Source organism: Lonchura striata, chromosome 1, assembly GCF_046129695.1.
Source record: "Lonchura striata isolate bLonStr1 chromosome 1, bLonStr1.mat, whole genome shotgun sequence".
NCBI classification, from domain to species: domain Eukaryota; kingdom Metazoa; phylum Chordata; class Aves; order Passeriformes; family Estrildidae; genus Lonchura; species Lonchura striata.
Genome location: NC_134603.1, coordinates 133,403 through 159,350, shown reverse-complemented (window position 1 = coordinate 159,350; position 25,948 = coordinate 133,403). Strand labels below are relative to the sequence as shown.

At 58.8% G+C, this 25,948-nt stretch overlaps 1 protein-coding gene across 1 annotated transcript in view; it reads right to left on the bottom strand.

Moving 5' to 3' along the window:
- Nucleotides 1–25,948, bottom strand: part of LOC110482562 (ribosome biogenesis protein BOP1) — a gene marked incomplete at its 3' end in the record, with an annotated part of 100,064 nt that overhangs the window by 48,046 nt on the left and 26,070 nt on the right. Inside the window, exons 2-3 of the mRNA XM_077781459.1 lie at nt 16,588–16,803; nt 11,257–11,358 (exon numbers count right to left, since the gene is read on the bottom strand). Coding sequence (XP_077637585.1) covers nt 11,257–11,358; nt 16,588–16,803 — 318 coding nt within the window. The remainder of the gene's footprint in view (nt 1–11,256; nt 11,359–16,587; nt 16,804–25,948) is intronic.

The window sequence follows — 25,948 nt, the reverse complement described above, 5'->3', positions numbered from 1 at the left end:
TATGAAAAAAAGCAGGAATACAAAAAAAGTGGAATATTAAAAAAAGCAGGAATAGAAAAAGTGAGGAATATTAAAAAAAGCAGGAATACAACAAAAAGTGGAATATGAAAAAAGCAGGAGCAGAGAAGTCGGGAATATGAAAAAAAGCAGGAATAGAACAGAAAGTGGAATATTAAAAAGCAGGAATGGAACAAAAAGTGGAATATTAAAAAGCAGGAATACAGAAAAAGTGGAATATGAAAAAAAACAGGAATACAGAAAAAGTGGAATATTCAAAAAAGCAGGAATAAAACAAAAAGTGGAATATTAAAGAAAAGCAGGAATAAAAGCAAAAGTGGAATATGAAAAAAAGCAGGAATACAGAAAAAGTGGAATATTCAAAAAAGCAGGAATAGAACAAAAAGTGGAATATTTTGGGTGAGTTTCGGGAGATTTTTGGGTGAGTTTCGGGTGATTTTTGGGTGATTTTTGGGTGAGTTTCGGGAGATTTTTGGGTGAGTTTCGGGAGATTTTTGGGTGACGTCATTCCTTCCACACGGAAAAAGCTTTTCCTGCCCAGAGTCGGGATTTAACCCTCAAAGCCCCAAATCCCAAATCCCAAATCCCAAATCTTTAACCCTTCGTGCCCTGCAGCCCCGCGCTTGCCCGATTTTTGCATTTCCCACATTCCAGCCTCGATTTGCCCAAATTCCAGCCTTTTTATCCCAAATTTCAGCCCCAGTTTTCCCAAATTCCAGCCCTTTTAGCCCAAACTTCAGCCCCTTTTTTCCCCATTTCCAGCCCCAGCTTTCCCAAATTTCAGCCCCAGTTTTCCCAAATTCCAGCCTTGATTTTCCCAATTTCCAGCCCTTTTAGCCCAAACTTCAGCCCCTTTTTTCCCCATTTCCAGCCCCACTTATCCCAAATTTCAGCCTTGATTTTCCCAAATTCCAGCCCCACTTATCCCAAATTCCAGCCCTTTTATCCCACTTTTCAGCCTTGGTTTTCCCAAATTTTTAGCCTCAGTTTCCCCAAATTTCAGCTCCAGTTTTCCCAAATTCCAGCCCTTTTATCCCAAATTTCAGCCCCTTTTCCCCATTTCCAGCCCCACTTTTCCTAAATTCCAGCCCTGTTTTCCCAAATTCCAGCCCCTTTTTTCCCAAATTCCAGCCCCTTTTTTCCCAGATTTCAGCCCCACTTATCCCAAATTCCAGCCCTTTTATCTGAAATTTCAGCCCCAGTTTTCCCAAATTCCAGCCCTTTTATCCCAAATTCCAGCCCTTTTATCCCAAATTTCAGCCCCTTTTTTCCCCATTTCCAGCCCTTTTATCCCAAATTTCAGCCCCAGTTTTCCCAACTTTCTGCCCCCTTTTTCCCAAATTCCAGCCTTGATTTTCCCAATTTCCATCCCAATTTCCCACTGTCCGTCCTTCCCTGTGCTCCTCCTCCTGCAGATTCCCCGGATTTCCCTTTTATCCCAAATTTTCCCTGCCATTATTTAGGAATTCCTTTTCCCAAATATCCACGGAATTATCCAGATTTCTAAACACCCACGGATTTATCCCACAGGCGGGGCAAAGGCTTTTCCAAGTGGGAAAAGTCTGGAAAACTCCCATGGAATTCCAGATAAAACCCCCTCCCTGTGCCAGGGTGTAATTCCCAAAATTCACCCGCTCCCCTTTTGGGAATTCCGATGGAAAATGGGGAAAATTGGGATTTGTGTGGAAAATTGGGATCTGAAATGATGGAAAATGGGAAAAATGGGATTTGTGTGGAAAAATGGGATCTGAAGTGATGGAAAATGGGGAAAAATGGGATTTGTGTGGAAAAATGGGATCTGAAGTGATGGAAAATGGGGAAAAATGGGATTCGTGTGGAAAAATGGGATCTGAAGTGATGGAAAATGGGGAAAAATGGGATTTGTGTGGAAAATTGGGATCTGAAATGATGGAAAACTGGGAAAAATGGGATTTGTGTGGAAAAATGGGATCTGAAGTGATGGAAAATGGGGAAAAATGGGATTTGTGTGGAAAAATGGGATCTGAAGTGATGGAAAATGGGGAAAATGGGATTTGTGTGGAAAATTGGGATCTGAAATGATGGAAAACTGGGAAAAATGGGATTTGTGTGGAAAAATGGGATCTGAAATGATGGAAAATGGGAAAAATGGGATTTGTGTGGAAAAATGGGATCTGAAGTGATGGAAAATGGGGAAAAATGGGATTTGTGTGGAAAAATGGGATCTGAAATGATGGAAAACTGGGAAAAATGGGATTTGTGGGGAAAAATGGGATCTGAAGTGATGGAAAACCGGGAGAAGGGATGGCCCGGAGGGAATTTGTGGATTGGGGCAGGAGGAAAATGGGGATTTGCTGGAAAAGCGGGAATTTGTGGATGTCCGGAGGGAATTTGTGGATTGGGGCAGGAGGAAAATGGGGATTTGCTGGAAAAGCGGGAATTTGTGGATGTCTGGAGGGAAGTTGTGGATTGGGGCAGGAGGAAAACGGGGATGTGCTGGAAAAGCGGGAATTTGTGGATGTCTGGAGGGAAGTTGTGGATTGGGGCAGGAGGAAAACGGGGATGTGCTGGAAAAGCGGGAATTTGTGGATATCCGGAGGGAATTTGTGGATATCCGGAGGGAATTTGTGGATGTGAGGAGGGAATTTGTGGATTGGGGCAGGAGGAAAACGGGGATTTGTTGGAAAAGTGGGAATTTGTGTTTGTGGAGAGGGAAGTTGTGGATTGGGGCAGGAGGAAAACGGGGATTTGCTGGAAAAGCGGGAATTTGTGGATGTCCGGAGGGAATTTGTGGATGTGAGGAGGGAATCTGTGGATTGGGGCAGGAGATTTGCTGGAAAAGCGGGATGGGACCCGTCGGAAGCGCGGCGGGGGCCGGGAAGAGAAGGGGGAGAGGCTGGAAAAGCCGGGCAAGGCCGGGATGCGATCCCGAAAAAGCCGGGAGGGAGGGATCGCCTTACAGCGGCCGTGCCAGAGGCTGCGGAAACGGCCGGAGAACGCCGGGAATAACGGGAATAACGGGAATAACGGGAATAACGGGAATAACGGGAATAACGGGAATAAGGGGAATAACGGGAATAACGGGAATAACGGAATAATGAGAATAACGGGAATAATGGGAATAATGGGAATAACGGAATAATGGGAATAACGGGAATAACGGGAATAATGGGAATAATGGGAATAACGGGAATAAAGGGAATAATGGGAATAACGGGAATAACGGGAATAACGGGAATAACGGGAATAACGGGAATAATGGGAATAACGGGAATAACGGGAATAATGGGAATAACGGCCCGGCCCTGGAAAGCCGGATCCCGGCTCCTCCCGAAATCCGGCCGCGCCCGGAGCGCGGATGGGGAACGGCCCCGGATCCCGCGGGAATTGGGCTCAGGCCGCCGGAATTCCCGTGGGATTCCCCAGGGAAGCGTGGCAGGGGGACTCTGAGACCCCCCATCCCAAAAATCCACCGGGATGGGCCCCGGGGATCCTCGGGATCGCGGGGAAGTTGGGATTGACCCGGGTGGGAATGGCCGGAGCGGAGAAATGGGAAATGGGAAATGGGGATGGGAAATGGGGATGGAAAGTGGGAAATGGGGGTGGGAAATGGGAAATGGGAAAGGGAAATGGGAAATGGGAAATGGGGGTGGAAAATGGGAAATGGGGGTGGGAAATGGGAAATGGGAAATGGGGATGGGAAATGGGAAATGGGGGTGGAAAGTGGGAAATGGGGGTGGGAAATGGGAAATGGGGGTGGAAAGTGGGAAATGGGGATGGGAAATGGGAAATGGGGGTGGGAAATGGGAAATGGGGGTGGAAAGTGGGAAATGGGGATGGGAAATGGGAAATGGGGGTGGGAAATGGGAAATGGGGGTGGAAAAGGGGAAATGGGGGTGGGAAATGGGAAATGGGGGTGGAAAGTGGGAAATGGGGATGGGAAATGGGAAATGGGGGTGGGAAATGGGAAATGGGGATGGGAAATGGGAAATGGGAAATGGGGATGGGAAATGGGAAATGGGAAATGGGGATGGGAAATGGGAAATGGGGGTGGAAAGTGGGAAATGGGGGTGGGAAATGGGAAATGGGGGTGGAAAATGGGAAGGGAAAAATGGGGCTGGAATTTTGGAGAACCAGTGTTGAAATGTGGGAAACTGAGGCTGGAAGTTGGGAGAACTGGGGCTGGAATCTGGGAGAAGTGAGACTGGAATTTGGGAGAACTGGGGCTGGAAGTTGGGAGAACTGGGGCTGGAATCTGGGAGAAGTGAGACTGGAATTTGGGAGATCTGGGGCTGGAATTTGGGAGAAGTGGGGCTGGAATTTGGGAGAAGTGGGGCTGGAATTTGGGCAACCCAGGCCATTCCCTCCCAAAGCATTCCCTGGTTTTGGAGTTAAACCCATGAATTCCCTGTCATTATCCCATCCCTGCTCCCCATTCCCGTTCCCAATCCCCCGTTCCTGTTCTCATTCCCATTCCCAGTCCCCCATTCCCGTTCCCAATCCCCCGTTCCTGTTCCCATTCCCATTCCCAATTCCCCATTCCCGTTCCCAATCCCCCGTTCCTGTTCTCATTCCCATTCCCAGTCCCCCATTCCCGTTCCCAATCCCCCGTTCCTGTTCTCATTCCCATTCCCATTCCCAAATCCCCATCCCCAATCCCCCATTCCTGTTCTCAATCCCATTTCCAATCCCCCATCCCCATCCCCAATTCCCCATTCCTGTTCTCATTCCCATTCCCAATCCCTATTCCTATTCCCCATTCCCCCATTCCCAATCTCTCATTCCCCCATCCCCAATTCCCCATCCCTGTTCTCATTCCCATTCCCAATCCCTATTCCTATTCCCCATTTCCAATCCCCCAATCCAGCTGCTCCCATTCCCAATCTCCATTCCTATTCCCATTCGCAATCTCAACCCTAATCCCAACCCCCCATTCCTGTTCTCATTCCCAATCCCCCATCCCCATTCCCAATCCCCCATTCCTGTTTTCCCCAATCCCCCATTCCTGTTTTCCCCATCCCCAATCCCCCATTCCTGTTTTCCCCATCCCCAATCCCCCATTCCTGTTTTCCCCATCCCCATTCCCAATCCCCCATTCCTGTTTTCCCCATTCCTGTTTCCCCCACTCCCAATCCCCCATCCCCATCCCCAATCCCCCATTCCTGTTTTCCCCATTCCTGTTCTCATTCCCATCCCCAATCCCCCATCCCCATTTTCCCCAATCCCCATCCCGGTTCCGCCGTGATTCCCAGCCCCATTCCCAAGGATCCCGGGCCAGGCCGGCAGCCGGCGCGGGGCCCCTCCGGCCGCGCTCCGGAGGCCTCGGGAAGCGCTGCCAGCGGCACATTCCCGTTCCGTGCCCAGGAATTCTGCGCTCCCGCCGCGCTGGCTCCCGGCCCCGGCCCGCGGAGCTCCCGATCCCGCCGGGAGCCTCCCGCCGGCGCGGCTGCGGAGGAGGGAACGGCCTCGGAGCTCCGAGCCCTCATCCGTCCATCCATCCCTTCGCCCGACATCTGGAATTGTCATTCCGGGAGGAAACGGAGCCCCCGGCCGCTTCCTCCCGCCGGCAGCCCCGGCACATCCATCTCCGCTCCGGCCGGGAATGCCGCTGCGGCGCCGGCAGCGAGCGCGGCACCGGCGGCGGGGTCAGAGCGGGAGCGGGAGCGGGAGCGGGACCGGGACACCGGGATTGGGATCTGGGCCAGTCCCGGGGCACCGGCGGCGGGGTCAGAGCGGGAGCAGGACCGGGGCCAGTCCTGGGACACCGGGACCGGGACCAAGGCCAGTCCTGGGACACCGGGATTGGGATCTGGGCCAGTCCTGGGACACCGGGATTGGGATCTGGGCCAGCCCTGGGACACCGGGATTGGGATCTGGGCCAGCCCCGGGGCACCGGCGGCGGGGTCAGAGCGGGAGCGGGACCGGGACCAGGACCGGGACACCAGGATTGGGATCTGGGCCAGTCCTGGGACACTGGGATTGGGATCTGGGCCAGTCCTGGGACACCGGGATTGGGATCTGGGCCAGCCCCGGGGCACCGGGATTGGGATCTGGGCCAGTCCTGGGACACCGGGATTGGGATCTGGGCCAGCCCCGGGAGCCGGGAATGGGATCCCAGCCATTCCAGGGCACCGGGAGTGGGGTCAGAGCAGGGAGTGGGACCAGGACTGGGACCGGGATCTGGGCCAGTCCCGGGAGCCGGGACCGGGATCTGGGCCATCACAGGAGCCGGGATCGGGACCTGGGCCAGCCCCGGGCATCGGGAGTGGGGTCAGAGCAGGAGTGGGACCGGGACTGGGATCAGGGCCAGCCCCGGGAGCCGGGATTGGGATCTGTGCCAGTCCCGGGAGCTGGGATTGGGATCTGGGCCAGTCCCGGGAGCCGGGATCGGGATCTGGGCCAGCCCCAGAGCACCGGGAGTGGGGTCAGAGCAGGAGTGGGACCGGGACTGGGATCAGGGCCAGCCCTGGGAGCTGGGATTGGGATCCCGGCCATTCCAGGGCACCGGGAGTGGGGTCAGAGCAGGGCCCAGGACAGGGATCTGTGCCAGCCTGAGGGAGCTGGGATTGGGATCTGCCATTTCAGGGAGCTGGGATTGGGATCTGGGCCAGCCCCAGGAGCTCTGAACAATCCCAAAGAATGGGGATCAACTCTGCACCATCCCACAGAACCGGGACCAGCTCCCACAGAACCGGGATCGGCTCCCACAGAACCGGGATCGGCTCCCACAGAACCGGGATCGGCTCCCACAGAACCGGGATCAGCTCCCACAGATCCGGGATCGGCTCTGTCCCATCCACAGAACCGGGATCAGCTCCCACAGAACCGGGATCGGCTCCCACAGAACCGGGATCAGCTCCCACAGAACCGGGATCGGCTCTGTCCCATCCACAGAACCGGGATCAGCTCCCACAGATCCGGGATCGGCTCTGTCCCATCCACAGAACCGGGATCAGCTCCCACAGATCCGGGATCGGCTCTGTCCCATCCACAGAACCGGGATCAGCTCCCACAGAACCGGGATCAGCTCCATCCCATCCACAGAACCGGGATCGGCTCCCACAGAACCGGGATCGGCTCCCACAGAACCGGGATCAGCTCCGTTCCATCCACAGAACCGGGATCGGCTCCCACAGAACCGGGATCAGCTCTGTCCCATCCACAGAACCGGGATCAGCTCCCACAGAACCGGGATCAGCTCCGTTCCATCCACAGAACCGGGATCGGCTCCCACAGAACCGGGATCAGCTCCGTTCCATCCACAGAACCGGGATCAGCTCCGTTCCATCCACAGACCCGGGATCAGCTCCCACAGAACCGGGATCAGCTCCCACAGAACCGGGATCAGCTCCGTCCCACCCCAGAGATCCGGTGCCAGCCCCGGGAGCCGGCGGCTCTCCCGGTGTCCCGGGAGCGCGGCCAGGACGGAGCCGTGCGGAGTGCGGAGCAATTCCAGAGGAAAGAGCTCCCGGGTAATTCCAGAGGAAAGAGCTCCCGGGTAATTCCAGAGGAAAGAGCTCCCGGGTAATTCCAGAGGAAAGAGCTCCGGGGCAATTCCAGAGGAAAGAGCTCCCGGGTAATTCCAGAGGAAAGAGCTCCCGGGTAATTCCAGAGGAAAGAGCTCTGGGATAATTCCAGAGGAAAGAGCTCCCGGGTAATTCCAGAGGAAAGAGCTCCCGGGTAATTCCAGAGGAAAGAGCTCCGGGGCAATTCCAGAGGAAAGAGCTCCGGGGTAATTCCAGAGGAAAGAGCTCCCGGGTAATTCCAGAGGAAAGAGCTCTGGGATAATTCCAGAGGAAAGAGCTCCCGGGTAATTCCAGAGGAAAGAGCTCCCGGGTAATTCCAGAGGAAAGAGCTCCGGGATAATTCCAGAGGAAAGAGCTCCGGGATAATTCCAGAGGAAAGAGCTCTGGGCAATTCCAGAGGAAAGAGCTCCGGGGTAATTCCAGAGGAAAGAGCTCCCGGGTAATTCCAGAGGAAAGAGCTCCGGGGTAATTCCAGAGGAAAGAGCTCCCGGGTAATTCCAGAGGAAAGAGCTCCCGGGTAATTCCAGAGGAAAGAGCTCCGGGGTAATTCCAGAGGAAAGAGCTCCCGGGTAATTCCAGAGGAAAGAGCTCTGGGATAATTCCAGAGGAAAGAGCTCCCGGGTAATTCCAGAGGAAAGAGCTCCCGGGCAATTCCAGAGGAAAGAGCTCCCGGGTAATTCCAGAGGAAAGAGCTCCCGGGTAATTCCAGAGGAAAGAGCTCCGGGATAATTCCAGAGGAAAGAGCTCCGGGATAATTCCAGAGGAAAGAGCTCTGGGCAATTCCAGAGGAAAGAGCTCCGGGGTAATTCCAGAGGAAAGAGCTCCCGGGTAATTCCAGAGGAAAGAGCTCCCGGGTAATTCCAGAGGAAAGAGCTCTGGGATAATTCCAGAGGAAAGAGCTCCCGGGCAATTCCAGAGGAAAGAGCTCCGGGGTAATTCCAGAGGAATCGCAGACTGCCCCGGGACACCGGGAATTCCGGGATGGGCCCCCGGATCCCGATATCCCCCCAGCACGGGGATCCTCCGGGAATTGCATCCCAGCACCCTCACAGCCAGGAATTCCGGCCCAAAATCCCAATATTCCCTCGGGATCCGTTCCCTGTTTCCCATCCCTCCAGTCTTTACCCCAAACCCCTCTGCGGCTCTCCCAGAAAAACCCCTGGAAAAGGCTCTGGGGACCTCCTGGAATTCCCATTTTCCTGCTGCACATTCCCAGCAATCCCAGCTCCTCCCGATCCCAAGGGATCTTCCCCTCCCGCAGGGCCGCCAGCTCCAGGATTGATCCCAAATCCCGGAAAATCCGGCTGAGCAAACGGGGATGGGCTGGAAGGAGCTGCAGGAATCGGGATTTAACCGGAATCCTCAAACCACGGAGCCCTAAATCCATGGAATCATGGCAGGCTTCGGGATGGAAAGGATTTTAGGGATGATCCCATTCCCGTGGGGCAGCTCCCGCTATGCCGGGATGCTCCAGGGATGTTCTCTGGGAATTCCATCCCAGGCAGGAATTCCTTCCCGAAATCCCAGAAATCCAAGGAAAAGCCAGGCCTGGGGGAATTTGGGAGCATCCTGGCTGATCCCGGGTGGAATTTGTGCCGACGGAGCCACGGAAAACAGGGAATGACACCGGGAAACCCCCGGGGATGGCAGAACCTGCTCCAGCAAATCCAGATTTTCCAGCCCCATCCCATGATCCCGGTCTGACATCCACAGGGATGGGAATTCCAGCCCTGGACAGCTTTTCCCAGGGGGAATATTCCCAAAAAATCCCACCGGAACATCTCTGAGTGCCACAATCCCAGGGATTTATCCCGCTGGGAATGGGGATTCCAGCCCTGGACAGCTTTTTCCAGGGGGAACATTCCCAAAAATCCCACCGGAACATCTCCGAGTGCCACAATCCCAGGGATTTATCCCGCTGGGAATGGGGATTCCAGTTTTTCCCAGGGGGAACATTCCCAAAAATCCCACTGGAACATCTCCGAGTGCCACAATCCCAGGGATTTATCCTGCTGGGAATGGGGATTCCAGCCCTGGACAGCTTTTTCCAGGGGAAATATTCCCAAAAATCCCACCTAACCACTCCAAGAAACTGCCTGAGGCCGTTCCCTCACTTCCCAAGGATTTTGAGGATTCTGATATCCCAAAATTTCCATCGTTTTACTGAAATCCAGGAAAAACCACTCACATGTTCCTGCCTGAACAAAAGTGGGATTTTCCTGAGCAGATCCCACTTTATCCAAGCACATCTCCCAAAATTCCCTCCCCGCGTTAATCCCGGCGCTTGCAGGGCCAAATCCACGGAAAACTTTCCTTAGGACGGGCTCAGGGATTAATTAGGAGCGGGATAGGACGGAGCCATTCCCGAAAATTTGGGATAAGGAGCGCCAAAGCCGAATCCCGGCCTTTTCCCAGCTGTGCCAGGGTTTTGGGTTTTTTTGGGAAGAGGGAACAAAGGCTCTGGAAGCGGCTCGGGGCCGGGATCAGCGCTCCCCCCACTGGCAGCTCCGGATGCATTCCCGAGCTTTTCCACACATTCCCGAAATCGTTATTCCAGAGAAACCCCCGCTCCGGGGGTGGCCTTGGCTCCGGAGGATCCTCTGGAAAAATCCCCCATGGAGTTGTTGGGATCCCCCCGGAATTCGGCGGCGCCATCCCGATCCCGTTCCCATTCCCGGTGCATCCCGGCCTTTCCCGGGCCGTTTTTCCAGCCGTAATTCCGGAATTTTCCCCTCTGCGAGGTTTGGTCCCGGTCAGGCTGCGGCTCCCGGGGCCTTTCCAGGAGAATTCCGGGATCCGGCCGCCCCCGGAGCGCCGGGAATTGCCAGCGCCGGTAATGGATTGAGCAGGGATTCGGGAAGAGCCGCGGGTTTTGCCGGGAATATCCGAGCCCTGCGGGTGTTCCCGGGATTCTGAGCTCTTCCCGAGGTTTTCCAAGCCTGAGCTCCTGGAATTCCTGAGCAGGGGCCTCGGAATACGCAGCATTCCCAAAAATCCCTCCCTCCACCGAGCCGACACGGAGACGGAAATCAGGGAATTGCAGATCCTGGAAAAGGCCAACCCGGCCCTGTCCCCATCCCACATCCACAGGGATGGAAATCCTGGGAATGGGGATCCCAGCCCGGAATTCCAGCCGGGAATGGGGATCCCAGCCCGGAATTCCAGCCGGGAATGGGGATCCCATCCCAGAATTCCAGCCGGGAATGGGGATCCCATCCTGGAATTCCAGCCAGGAATGGGGATCCCAGCCCGGAATTCCAGCCGGGAATGGGGATCCCAGCCCGGAATTCCAGCTGGGAATGGGGATCCCATCCCAGAATTCCAGCCGGGAATGGGGATCCCATCCCAGAATTCCAGCCGGAATGGGGATTCCATCCTGGAATTCCAGCCGGGAATGGGGATCCCAGCCCGGAATTCCAGCTGGGAATGGGGATCCCATCCCAGAATTCCAGCCGGGAATGGGGATCCCATCCCAGAATTCCAGCCAGGAATGGGGATCTCATCTTGGAATTCCAGCCAGGAATGGCAATTCCTGCCTGGCCACATCCACAGGGATGGGAATTCCAGCTGGGAATGGAGATTCCAGCCCGCAATTCCAGCCCTTTCCAGGGTAACATTCCCAAAAATTCCAACCTGAAGCCATTCCCAAGTCCATCAGTTTTCCCCGGACACCAAATCCGTCACTTCCATCTCAAATCCAGGACAAAATTCCACGAATTCCGTGGGATCCTACCTCCTCATCCGAGCTGTCCTCCTCGTACTCATCGTGGACGACCAGATCCTGCTTCCCTTCCAAGGGGGAATCGTCTTCCAAGGTTTTCCTCTTCCCGGGAGCCTGGGAAAATCGGGAAGAAGCAGCTCAGCAAGACCCCATCCCGAAATTCCCGGAATTTTGTGTCCCGAGGAAGGAAAGGAGCTCGTTAAGCCCAGCCTGGAAGGGCAGGGTTGGGATGGGAGTGGGAAATGCCACGGGATGAGGGGCCAGGAAGCGGCATGGACACGGATCCATGGAAAAGGGGTGTGGAATGCCAGGGAAAAGTGGGAATTCTGCCTGGCTCAGATCCCAGCTGGACTCCGGATCCGACAGCAGAGGGGTTTGGGAATGAGCTGGGAATGCGCACGCGGAGCTGGGAATTCCAGGAGAATTCCAGAGCCTTTTCCAGGGTTTTTCTGGGAGAGCTGGAGAGGGGTTTGGGATGCAGGAGGGAAACAGGGAATGGCTCCCCATGGAATGTTGGGATTTTGGGATGGAATTCCCAGAGAATCCGGGGCTGCCCCAGGATCCCTGGAACATCCCGGGATAGCGGGAGCTGCCCCGTGGGAACGGGATCATCCCGGAGATCACTTCCATCCCAAAGCAGTCGGGAATTCCCAGGGAAAAGCCTGGAACTCCTTCCCAGCTCATCTGAGTTCCGAAGGAATTCTGGATCCCTTCTATCCCTGTCGGGAAAACCTGGATCCAGAGATCTCTGGGATGAGAATTCCTGGCGGGATCAGGCTCATCCAGCACTCCCAGCCCTCCCCAGTTCATCCCAGTCTCTCCCAGAGCAGCTCCAGCTGCCCAGAATTCCCAAATTCCCAGATTTCTGTGGGATAACCTGATCCTGCTGCTAAAGGGGCTCTGGGAATGCTCACAAGTTTCCCTGGAAAAGCTTTTCCCCTGGAAAAGCGATTTTCCCCTGTCCAGGAGCCCCCTTGGAGTGGAATCAGGGTCGGGATTGAGGAACGACTGGAAAAGTGGGATCAGGGTCGGGATCCAGGGAATGGCAGGAAAAGCGGGATCGGGATTCAGGAATGGCAGGAAAAGTGGGATCGGGATTCAGGAATGACAGGAAAAGCGGGATCGGGATCCAGGGAATGGCAGGAAAAGTGGGATCGGGATTCAGGAATGGCAGGAAAAGCGGGATCGGGATTCAGGAATGACAGGAAAAGCGGGATCGGGATTCAGGAATGACAGGAAAAGCGGGATCGGGATTCAGGGAATGACAGGAAAAGCAGGATTGGGATCCAGGGAATGACAGGAAAAGTGGGATCGGGATTCAGGGAATGGCAGGAAAAGCGGGATCGGGATTCAGGGAATGACAGGAAAATGGGATTGGGATCCAGGGAATGACAGGAAAAGTGGGATCGGGATTCAGGGAATGGCAGGAAAAGCGGGATCGGGATTCAGGGAATGGCAGGAAAAGCGGGATTGGGATCCAGGGAATGACAGGAAAAGTGGGATCAGGGTCGGGATCCAGGGAATGACAGGAAAAGTGGGATTGGGATTCAGGAATGACAGGAAAAGTGGGATTGGGATCCAGGAAATGACAGGAAAAGCGGGATTGGGATTCAGGGAATGGCAGGAAAAGCGGGATCAGGATTCAGGAATGACAGGAAAAGCGGGATCCGGATTCAGGAATGATTGGAAAAGCAGGATTGGGATTCAGGAATGACAGGAAAAGCGGGATTGGGATTCAGGAATGACTGGAAAAGCGGGATCCGGATTCAGGAATGATTGGAAAAGCAGGATTGGGATTCAGGAATGACAGGAAAAGCGGGATCGGGATTCAGGGAATGGCAGGAAAAGCGGGATCGGGATTCAGGGAATGGCAGGAAAAGCGGGATCAGGATCCAGGGAATGACAGGAAAAGCGGGATTTGGATTCAGGAAATGATTGGAAAAGCGGGATCGGGATCCAGGGAATGACAGGAAAAGCGGGATCGGGATTCAGGGAATGACAGGAAAAGCGGGATCGGGATCCAGGGAATGACAGGAAAAGCGGGATTGGGATCCAGGAATGATTGGAAAAGCGGGATCGGGATTCAGGGAATGACAGGAAAAGCGGGATCGGGATCCAGGGAATGACAGGAAAAGCGGGATCGGGATCCAGGGAATGACAGGAAAAGCGGGATCGGGAGTCAGGAATGACAGGAAAACCGGGATCGGGATTCAGGAATGATTGGAAAAGCAGGATCGGGATTCAGGGAATGACAGGAAAAGCGGGATCAGGATCCAGGGAATGATTGGAAAAGCGGGATCGGGATTCAGGGAATGGCAGGAAAAGTGGGATCGGGATTCAGGGAATGACAGGAAAAGCGGGATCGGGATTCAGGGAATGACAGGAAAAGCGGGATCAGGATTCAGGGAATGACAGGAAAACCGGGATCGGGATTCAGGAATGATTGGAAAAGCAGGATCAGGATTCAGGAATGATTGGAAAAGCGGGATCGGGATTCAGGGAATGGCAGGAAAAGCGGGATCGGGATTCAGGAATGACAGGAAAAGCGGGATCAGGATCCAGGGAATGACAGGAAAAGCGGGATTGGGATCCAGGAATGATTGGAAAAGCGGGATCGGGATTCAGGGAATGACAGGAAAAGTGGGATTGGGATCCAGGAATGATTGGAAAAGCAGCTCGGCCAGCTCCCGGCTCCGGGCCGGGCGGGACCGGGGCAGATCCCGGAGCGGGGATGGGATTACCGGGAAAACAAAGGCGGCTCTGAGGCTCCGCGGGGATCCGGGATAAATCTTTTCCCAGGTTTCTGGCGCTGGGATGCGGCCGGGCTTGGGTTTCACCTTCCCCGGCTGCCCCCGCGCCGCCGGAGACGGAAAATCCCGGAGACGGAAAATCCCGGAGACGGGAAATCCCGGAGACGGGAAATCCCGGAGACGGGAAATCCCGGAGACGGGAAATCCCGGTGTTACGGTGTGACCCAGTCCGTCCCAGTCCGTCCCGGCCTGTCCCGGTCTGTCCCTGTCTATCCCGGTCCGTCCCAGTCCATCCCAGTCCGTCCCGGTCTGTCCCTGTCTATCCCGGTCCGTCCCAGTCCGTCCCAGTCCATCCCGGTCCGTCCCAGTCTGTCCCTGTCTATCCCGGTCCGTCCCAGTCCGTCCCAGTCCATCCCAGTCTGTCCCAGTCTGTCCCTGTCTATCCCGGTCCGTCCCAGTCCGTCCCAGTCCATCCCAGTCCGTCCCAGTCCGTCCCAGTCCGTCCCAGTCCGTCCCAGTCTGTCCCTGTCTATCCCGGTCCGTCCCAGTCTGTCCCAGTCCATCCCGGTCCGTCCCGGTCCGTCCCAGTCCGTCCCAGTCCGTCCCAGTCTGTCCCAGTCCGTCCCAGTCCATCCCAGTCTGTCCCAGTCTGTCCCTGTCTATCCCGGTCCGTCCCAGTCCGTCCCAGTCCGTCCCAGTCCGTCCCGGTCCGTCCCGGTCTGTCCCAGTCTGTCCCAGTCTGTCCCAGTCCGTCCCAGTCCGTCCCAGTCCATCCCGGTCTGTCCCAGTCCATCCCGGTCTGTCCCAGTCCGTCCCGGTCTGTCCCAGTCTGTCCCAGTCCGTCCCAGTCTGTCCCAGTCCGTCCCAGTCTGTCCCAGTCCATCCCGGTCTGTCCCGGTCTGTCCCAATCCCATCCCAGTCCATCCCAGTTCATCCCATTTTTTTCCCAGTCCCTCCCAGTCCATCCCAGTCCCATCCCAGTCCATCCCATTTTTTCCCAGTCCATCCCAGTCCATCCCAGTTTTTCCCATAAAACCCTGCTTTTCCACAGAAACCCCCGAGTACCCCTGGAGCGCTGTGGGAGCAGCCTTGGAAAAACTGGGAGCTCTGGGAACAGCCCTGGAAAAGTTTGGGAACAGCCCTGGAAAAGTTTGGGAACAGCCTTGGAAAAGTTTGGGAACAGCCCTGGAAAAGTTTGGGAACAGCCCTGGAAAAGTTTGGGAGCTCTGGCTGGGAGAAGCAGCAGGAAAAGTGAAAACTGGGATTGAACTGGAGACAGGGAATGGAATAGGAAAATCAGGGAATTCTGGAATGCTCTGGGATGGAAGGGATCTCCAGGATGATCCCATTCCCACGGGGCAGCTCCTGATGTCCCAGGAAAGTGCAGGATTCTCTGGGAATTCCATCCCAAAATCCCAACATTCCATCCTCAATCCTGGTTTTCCAGCCTCAATCCCAGTTTTCCAGCCCCAAATCCAGGAACCCCCCAAATCCAGGAGCCCCAAATCCAGGAGCCCCAAATCCAGGAACCCCCCAAATCCAGAAGCCCCCAAATCCAGGAGCCCCAAATCCAGGAGCCCCAAATCCAGGAGCCCCCAAATCCAGAAGCCCCCAAATCCAGAAGCCCCCAAATCCAGGAACCCCAAATCCAGGAGCCCCAAATCCAGGAGCCCCAAATCCAGGAGCCCCCAAATCCAGAAGCCCCCAAATCCAGGAGCCCCAAATCCAGGAGCCCCAAATCCAGGAGCCCCCAAATCCAGAACCCCCAAATCCAGGAACCCCCCAAATCCAGGAGCCCCAAATCCAGGAGCCCCCAAATCCAGGAGCCCCAAATCCAGGAGCCCCAAATCCAGGAGCCCCAAATCCAGGAGCCCCCAAATCCAGAAGCCCCCAAATCCAGGAACCCCCCAAATCCAGGAGCCCCAAATCCAGGAGCCCCCAAATCCAGGAGCCCCAAATCCAGGAGCCCCCAAATCCAGGAACCCCCCAAATCCAGGAGCCCCAAATCCAGGAGCCCCAAATCCAGGAGCCCCCAAATCCAGAAGCCCCAAATCCAGGAACCCCAAATCCAGGAGCCCCAAATCCAGGAACCCCCAGACCCAGGCAGGATCGGGATGGGAGCCCCCAAATCCAGGAGCCCCCAAATCCAGAACCCCCAAATCCAGGAATGCCCCAAATCCAGAACCCCCAAATCCAGGAATCCCCCAAATCCAGGAACCCCCAAATCCAGGAGCCCCAAATCCAGAACCCCCAAATCCAGGAGCCCCAAATCCAGAACCCCCAAATCCAGGAGCCCCAAATCCAGAACCCCCAAACCCAGGCAGGATCGGGATAGGAGCCCCCATATCCAGGAGCCCCCAAATCCAGAACCCCCAAATCCTTGGCAGGATCGGGATGGGAGCCCCCAAACCCAGGCAGGATCGGGATGGGAGCCCCAAATCCTTGGCAGGATCGGGATGGGAGCCCCAAATCCTTGGCAGGATCGGGATGGGAGCCCCAAATCCTTGGCAGGATCGGGATGGGAGCCCCAAATCCTTGGCAGGATCGGGATGGGAGCCCCAAATCCTTGGCAGGCTCGCAGTCAGGCCCTCACCTGTGTCTGGGGACCCGAGGGGCTCCCGGGAGCTTCTTCCTCCTCCTCCTCCTCCTCCTCCTCCTCCTCCTCCTCCTCCTGCTCTTCCTCCTCCTCCTCCTCCCCATTCCCGGAGGACTCGCTGTCGCTTCCGGAATCTTCCAGGCCGGAATACACGCTGCTCTCCTCGCTCTGCTCGCTGTCCGAGAGCTCCGGGCTGCCTCCCGAGGGGCTGGGCTGCGAGGGACAGCACCCAGGGGTCACGGGGACACCCGAGGGTCACGGGGACACCCAGGGGACACGGGGACACCCAGGGGACACCCAGGGACACCCAGGGGTCACGGGGACACCCGGGGACACCCAGGGGACACCCAGGGGACACCCAGGGGTCACGGGGACACCCGGGGACACCCAGGGGACACCCAGGGACACCCGGGGGTCACAGGGACACCCAGGGGACACCCAGGGGACACCCAGGGACACCCAGGGGACACAGGGACACCCAGGAGTCACGGGGACACCCGGGGACACCCAGGGACACCCAGGGACACCCAGGAGTCACGGGAACACCCAGGGGTCACGGGGACACCCGGGGACACCCAGGGGACACAGGGACACCCAGGGGTCACGGGGACACCCAGGGGTCACGGGGACACCCAGGGACACCCAGGGGTCACGGGGACACCCGGGGGACACAGGGACACCCAGGGACACCCAGGGGGCACAGGGACAGCCAGGGGGCACAGGGACACCCAGGGGACACAGGGACACCCAGGGGACACCCAGGGATCACAGGGACACCCAGGGGACACTGAGGACACCTAGGGGTCACAGGGACACCCAGGAGTCACAGGGACACCCAGGGGACACCCAGGGATCACAGGGACACCCAGGGGTCACAGGGACACCCAGGGGTCACAAGGGACATTGGGGACACCCAGGGGTCACGGGGGACACCCAGGGGTCACAGGGACACCCATGGCTAACAAGGGACATTGGGGACACCCAGGGGTCATGGGGGACACCCAGGGGTCACAGGGACACCCATGGATCACAGGGACACCCAGGGGTCACAAGGGACATTGAAGACACCCAGGGGTCACGGGGGAAACGCAGGGGTCACAGGGACACCCAGGGGTCACAGGGACACCCAGGGGTCACAAGGGACACTGGGGACACCCAGGGGTCACGGGGGACACCCAGGGGTCACAGGGACACCCAGGGGTCACAAGGGACACTGGGGACACCCAGGGGTCACGGGGGACATTGGGGACACCCAGAGAACATTGGGGACACTCAGGGGACATGGGGGGAAAAAAGGGGAAACATTAGGCACCCCCAGGGGAAATGGGGGGGAAACGGGGGGACACAGAGAGAACAGAAAGAACCCCTCAGAAACAAACTGGACCCACCCCCAGTTACTGGGTCACACCTCAGAACCAAACCGGACCCCCAAATTTCTGGGTCTACCCTCAGAACAAGCCCAAATACCCCTCAGTGCTGCATTCCCCCTCAGGAGAAAGCCAAAAATCCCCATGGAGACCAGGCTGGACCCGCCATTCCCAGAGCTCTCAGTGCCGGGTTCCCTCATGGAATCCAGGCTGGACCCGCCATTCCCAGAGCTCTCAGTGCCCCATTCCCTCACACAGACCAGGCTGGACCCGCCATTCCCAGAGCTCTCAGTGCCCCATTCCCTCACACACACCAGGCTGGACCCGCCATTCCCAGAGCTCTCAGTGCCGGGTTCCCTCACACAGACCAGGCTGGACCCGCCATTCCCAGAGCTCTCAGTGCCGGGTTCCCTCACACAGACCAGGCTGGACCCGCCATTCCCAGAGCTCTCAGTGCCCCATTCCCTCATGGAGACCAGGCTGGACCCGCCATTCCCAGAGCTCTCAGTCCCGGGTTCCCTCACGGAGACCAGGCTGGACCCGCCATTCCCAGAGCTCTCAGTGCCGGGTTCCCTCATGGAGACCAGGCTGGACCCGCCATTCCCAGAGCTCTCAGTGCCGGGTTCCCTCACACAGACCAGGCTGGACCCGCCATTCCCAGAGCTCTCAGTGCCGGGTTCCCTCATGGACACCAGGCTGGACCCGCCATTCCCAGAGCTCTCAGTGCCGGGTTCCCTCATGGAGACCAGGCTGGACCCGCCATTCCCAGAGCTCTCAGTGCCGGGTTCCCTCACACAGACCAGGCTGGACCCGCCATTCCCAGAGCTCTCAGTGCCGGGTTCCCTCACACAGACCAGGCTGGATCCCGCCATTCCCAGAGCTCTCAGTGCCCCATTCCCTCATGGAGACCAGGCTGGACTCGCCATTCCCAGAGCTCTCAGTGCCGGGTTCCCTCACACAGACCAGGCTGGACCCGCCATTCCCAGAGCTCTCAGTGCCGGGTTCCCTCACACAGACCAGGCTGGACCCGCCATTCCCAGAGCTCTCAGTGCCCCATTCCCTCACACAGACCAGGCTGGACCCGCCATTCCCAGAGCTCTCAGTGCCGGGTTCCCTCACACAGACCAGGCTGGACCCGCCATTCCCAGAGCTCTCAGTGCCGGGTTCCCTCACACAGACCAGGCTGGACCCGCCATTCCCAGAGCTCTCAGTGCCGGGTTCCCTCATGGAGACCAGGCTGGACCCGCCATTCCCAGAGCTCTCAGTGCCCCATTCCCTCACACAGACCAGGCTGGACCCGCCATTCCCAGAGCTCTCAGTGCCCCATTCCCTCACACAGACCAGGCTGGACCCGCCATTCCCAGAGCTCTCAGTGCCGGGTTCCCTCACACAGACCAGGCTGGACCCGCCATTCCCAGAGCTCTCAGTGCCCCATTCCCTCACACAGACCAGGCTGGACCCGCCATTCCCAGAGCTCTCAGTGCCCCATTCCCTCACACACACCAGGCTGGACCCGCCATTCCCAGAGCTCTCAGTGCCGGGTTCCCTCACACAGACCAGGCTGGACCCGCCATTCCCAGAGCTCTCAGTGCCCCATTCCCTCACACAGACCAGGCTGGACCCGCCATTCCCAGAGCTCTCAGTGCCGGGTTCCCTCATGGAGACCAGGCTGGACCCGCCATTCCCAGAGCTCTCAGTGCCGGGTTCCCTCACACAGACCAGGCTGGACCCGCCATTCCCAGAGCTCTCAGTGCCGGGTTCCCTCACACAGACCAGGCTGGACCCGCCATTCCCAGAGCTCTCAGTGCCCCATTCCCTCACACAGACCAGGCTGGACCCGCCATTCCCAGAGCTCTCAGTGCCGGGTTCCCTCATGGAGACCAGGCTGGACCCGCCATTCCCAGAGCTCTCAGTGCCGGGTTCCCTCATGGAGACCAGGCTGGACCCGCCATTCCCAGAGCTCTCAGTGCCCCATTCCCTCATGGAGACCAGGCTGGACCCGCCATTCCCAGAGCTCTCAGTGCCGGGTTCCCTCATGGAGACCAGGCTGGACCCGCCATTCCCAGAGCTCTCAGTGCCGGGTTCCCTCACACAGACCAGGCTGGACCCGCCATTCCCAGAGCTCTCAGTGCCGGGTTCCCTCACACAGACCAGGCTGGACCCGCCATTCCCAGAGCTCTCAGTGCCGGGTTCCCTCACACAGACCAGGCTGGACCCGCCATTCCCAGAGCTCTCAGTGCCGGGTTCCCTCACACAGACCAGGCTGGACCCGCCATTCCCAGAGCTCTCAGTGCCGGGTTCCCTCACACAGACCAGGCTGGACCCGCCATTCCCAGAGCTCTCAGTGCCGGGTTCCCTCACACAGACCAGGCTGGACCCGCCATTCCCAGAGCTCTCAGTGCCCCATTCCCTCACACAGACCAGGCTGGACCCGCCATTCCCAGAGCTCTCAGTGCCGGGTTCCCTCATGGAGACCAGGCTGGACCCGCCATTCCCAGAGCTCTCAGTGCCGGGTTCCCTCATGGAGACCAGGCTGGACCCGCCATTCCCAGAGCTCTCAGTGCCCCATTCCCTCACACAGACCAGGCTGGACCCGCCATTCCCAGAGCTCTCAGTGCCGGGTTCCCTCACACAGACCAGGCTGGACCCGCCATTCCCAGAGCTCTCAGTGCCGGGTTCCCTCATGGAGACCAGGCTGGACCCGCCATTCCCAGAGCTCTCAGTGCCGGGTTCCCTCATGGAGACCAGGCTGGACCCGCCATTCCCAGAGCTCTCAGTGCCCCATTCCCTCATGGAGACCAGGCTGGACCCGCCATTCCCAGAGCTCTCAGTGCCGGGTTCCCTCACACAGACCAGGCTGGACCCGCCATTCCCAGAGCTCTCAGTGCCGGGTTCCCTCACACAGACCAGGCTGGACCCGCCATTCCCAGAGCTCTCAGTGCCCCATTCCCTCACACAGACCAGGCTGGACCCGCCATTCCCAGAGCTCTCAGTGCCGGGTTCCCTCACACAGACCAGGCTGGACCCGCCATTCCCAGAGCTCTCAGTGCCCCATTCCCTCACACAGACCAGGCTGGACCCGCCATTCCCAGAGCTCTCAGTGCCGGGTTCCCTCACACAGACCAGGCTGGACCCGCCATTCCCAGAGCTCTCAGTGCCCCATTCCCTCACACAGACCAGGCTGGACCCGCCATTCCCAGAGCTCTCAGTGCCGGGTTCCCTCACACAGACCAGGCTGGACCCGCCATTCCCAGAGCTCTCAGTGCCAGGTTCCCTCACACAGACCAGGCTGGACCCGCCATTCCCAGAGCTCTCAGTGCCCCATTCCCTCACACAGACCAGGCTGGACCCGCCATTCCCAGAGCTCTCAGTGCCGGGTTCCCTCACACAGACCAGGCTGGACCCGCCATTCCCAGAGCTCTCAGTGCCGGGTTCCCTCACACAGACCAGGCTGGACCCGCCATTCCCAGAGCTCTCAGTGCCCCATTCCCTCACACAGACCAGGCTGGACCCGCCATTCCCAGAGCTCTCAGTCCCGGGTTCCCTCACGGAGACCAGGCTGGACCCGCCATTCCCAGAGCTCTCAGTGCCCCATTCCCTCACACAGACCAGGCTGGACCCGCCATTCCCAGAGCTCTCAGTGCCGGGTTCCCTCACACAGACCAGGCTGGACCCGCCATTCCCAGAGCTCTCACTGCCGGGTTCCCTCACACAGACCAGGCTGGACCCGCCATTCCCAGAGCTCTCAGTGCCGGGTTCCCTCATGGAGACCAGGCTGGACCCGCCATTCCCAGAGCTCTCAGTGCCCCATTCCCTCACACACACCAGGCTGGACCCGCCATTCCCAGAGCTCTCAGTGCCGGGTTCCCTCACACAGACCAGGCTGGACCCGCCATTCCCAGAGCTCTCAGTGCCGGGTTCCCTCACGGAGACCAGGCTGGACCCGCCATTCCCAGAGCTCTCAGTGCCGGGTTCCCTCAGGGAGACCAGGCTGGACCCGCCATTCCCAGAGCTCTCAGTGCCGGGTTCCCTCACACAGACCAGGCTGGACCCGCCATTCCCAGAGCTCTCAGTGCCGGGTTCCCTCATGGAGACCAGGCTGGACCCGCCATTCCCAGAGCTCTCAGTGCCCCATTCCCTCACACAGACCAGGCTGGACCCGCCATTCCCAGAGCTCTCAGTGCCGGGTTCCCTCACACAGACCAGGCTGGACCCGCCATTCCCAGAGCTCTCAGTGCCGGGTTCCCTCACACAGACCAGGCTGGACCCGCCATTCCCAGAGCTCTCAGTGCCCCATTCCCTCACACAGACCAGGCTGGACCCGCCATTCCCAGAGCTCTCAGTGCCCCATTCCCTCACACAGACCAGGCTGGACCCGCCATTCCCAGAGCTCTCAGTGCCGGGTTCCCTCACGGAGACCAGGCTGGACCCGCCATTCCCAGAGCTCTCAGTGCCGGGTTCCCTCACACAGACCAGGCTGGACCCGCCATTCCCAGAGCTCTCAGTGCCCCATTCCCTCACACAGACCAGGCTGGACCCGCCATTCCCAGAGCTCTCAGTGCCCCATTCCCTCACACAGACCAGGCTGGACCCGCCATTCCCAGAGCTCTCAGTGCCGGGTTCCCTCACACAGACCAGGCTGGACCCGCCATTCCCAGAGCTCTCAGTGCCCCATTCCCTCACACAGACCAGGCTGGACCCGCCATTCCCAGAGCTCTCAGTGCCGGGTTCCCTCATGGAGACCAGGCTGGACCCGCCATTCCCAGAGCTCTCAGTGCCGGGTTCCCTCACACAGACCAGGCTGGACCCGCCATTCCCAGAGCTCTCAGTGCCCCATTCCCTCACACAGACCAGGCTGGACCCGCCATTCCCAGAGCTCTCAGTGCCGGGTTCCCTCATGGAGACCAGGCTGGACCCGCCATTCCCAGAGCTCTCAGTGCCGGGTTCCCTCACACACACCAGGCTGGACCCGCCATTCCCAGAGCTCTCAGTGCCGGGTTCCCTCATGGAGACCAGGCTGGACCCGCCATTCCCAGAGCTCTCAGTGCCCCATTCCCTCACACAGACCAGGCTGGACCCGCCATTCCCAGAGCTCTCAGTGCCGGGTTCCCTCATGGAGACCAGGCTGGACCCGCCATTCCCAGAGCTCTCAGTGCCGGGTTCCCTCAGGGAGACCAGGCTGGACCCGCCATTCCCAGAGCTCTCAGTGCCGGGTTCCCTCACACAGACCAGGCTGGACCCGCCATTCCCAGAGCTCTCAGTGCCCCATTCCCTCATGGAGACCAGGCTGGACCCGCCATTCCCAGAGCTCTCAGTGCCGGGTTCCCTCACACAGACCAGGCTGGACCCGCCATTCCCAGAGCTCTCAGTGCCCCATTCCCTCACACAGACCAGGCTGGACCCGCCATTCCCAGAGCTCTCAGTGCCGGGTTCCCTCACGCAGACCAGGCTGGACCCGCCATTCCCAGAGCTCTCAGTGCCGGGTTCCCTCATGGAGACCAGGCTGGACCCGCCATTCCCAGAGCTCTCAGTGCCCCATTCCCTCATGGACACCAGGCTGGACCCGCCATTCCCAGAGCTCTCAGTGCCGGGTTCCCTCACACAGACCAGGCTGGACCCGCCATTCCCAGAGCTCTCAGTGCCGGGTTCCCTCACACAGACCAGGCTGGACCCGCCATTCCCAGAGCTCTCAGTGCCCCATTCCCTCACACAGACCAGGCTGGACCCGCCATTCCCAGAGCTCTCAGTGCCCCATTCCCTCACACAGACCAGGCTGGACCCGCCATTCCCAGAGCTCTCAGTGCCGGGTTCCCTCACACAGACCAGGCTGGACCCGCCATTCCCAGAGCTCTCAGTGCCCCATTCCCTCATGGACACCAGGCTGGACGCGCCATTCCCAGAGCTCTCAGTGCCGGGTTCCCTCACACACACCAGGCTGGACCCGCCATTCCCAGAGCTCTCAGTGCCCCATTCCCTCACACACACCAGGCTGGACCCGCCATTCCCAGAGCTCTCAGTGCCGGGTTCCCTCATGGAGACCAGGCTGGACCCGCCATTCCCAGAGCTCTCAGTGCCGGGTTCCCTCACACAGACCAGGCTGGACCCGCCATTCCCAGAGCTCTCAGTGCCCCATTCCCTCACACACACCAGGCTGGACCCGCCATTCCCAGAGCTCTCAGTGCCGGGTTCCCTCACACACAACAGGCTGGACCCGCCATTCCCAGAGCTCTCAGTGCCCCATTCCCTCACACAGACCAGGCTGGACCCGCCATTCCCAGAGCTCTCAGTGCCGGATTCCCTCACACAGACCAGGCTGGACCCGCCATTCCCAGAGCTCTCAGTGCCGGGTTCCCTCATGGAGACCAGGCTGGACCCGCCATTCCCAGAGCTCTCAGTGCCCCATTCCCTCATGGAGACCAGGCTGGACCCGCCATTCCCAGAGCTCTCAGTGCCGGGTTCCCTCACACAGACCAGGCTGGACCCGCCATTCCCAGAGCTCTCAATGCCCCATTCCCTCACACAGACCAGGCTGGACCCGCCATTCCCAGAGCTCTCAGTGCCGGGTTCCCTCACGGAGACCAGGCTGGACCCGCCATTCCCAGAGCTCTCAGTGCCGGGTTCCCTCATGGAGACCAGGCTGGACCCGCCATTCCCAGAGCTCTCAGTGCCGGGTTCCCTCACACAGACCAGGCTGGACCCGCCATTCCCAGAGCTCTCAGTGCCGGGTTCCCTCACACAGACCAGGCTGGACCCGCCATTCCCAGAGCTCTCAGTGCCGGGTTCCCTCACACAGACCAGGCTGGACCCGCCATTCCCAGAGCTCTCAGTGCCCCATTCCCTCACACAGACCAGGCTGGACCCGCCATTCCCAGAGCTCTCAGTGCCCCATTCCCTCATGGAGACCAGGCTGGACCCGCCATTCCCAGAGCTCTCAGTGCCCCATTCCCTCACACAGACCACGCTGGACCCGCCATTCCCAGAGCTCTCAGTGCCGGGTTCCCTCATGGAGACCAGGCTGGACCCGCCATTCCCAGAGCTCTCAGTGCCCCATTCCCTCACACAGACCAGGCTGGACCCGCCATTCCCAGAGCTCTCAGTGCCTCATTCCCTCACACACACCAGGCTGGACTCGCCATTCCCAGAGCTCTCAGTGCCGGGTTCCCTCACACAGACCAGGCTGGACCCGCCATTCCCAGAGCTCTCAGTGCCCCATTCCCTCACACAGACCAGGCTGGACCCGCCATTCCCAGAGCTCTCAGTGCCGGGTTCCCTCACACAGACCAGGCTGGACCCGCCATTCCCAGAGCTCTCAGTGCCGGGTTCCCTCATGGAGACCAGGCTGGACCCGCCATTCCCAGAGCTCTCAGTGCCGGGTTCCCTCAGGGAGACCAGGCTGGACCCGCCATTCCCAGAGCTCTCAGTGCCGGGTTCCCTCACACAGACCAGGCTGGACCCGCCATTCCCAGAGCTCTCAGTGCCTCATTCCCTCACACACACCAGGCTGGACCCGCCATTCCCAGAGCTCTCAGTGCCCCATTCCCTCACACACACCACGCTGGACCCGCCATTCCCAGAGCTCTCAGTGCCGGGTTCCCTCATGGAGACCAGGCTGGACCCGCCATTCCCAGAGCTCTCAGTGCCGGGTTCCCTCACACAGACCAGGCTGGACCCGCCATTCCCAGAGCTCTCAGTGCCCCATTCCCTCACACAGACCAGGCTGGACCCGCCATTCCCAGAGCTCTCAGTGCCCCATTCCCTCACACAGACCAGGCTGGACCCGCCATTCCCAGAGCTCTCAGTGCCCCATTCCCTCACACAGACCAGGCTGGACCCGCCATTCCCAGAGCTCTCAGTGCCGGGTTCCCTCACACAGACCAGGCTGGACCCGCCATTCCCAGAGCTCTCAGTGCCGGGTTCCCTCACACACACCAGGCTGGACCCGCCATTCCCAGAGCTCTCAGTGCCGGGTTCCCTCACACAGACCAGGCTGG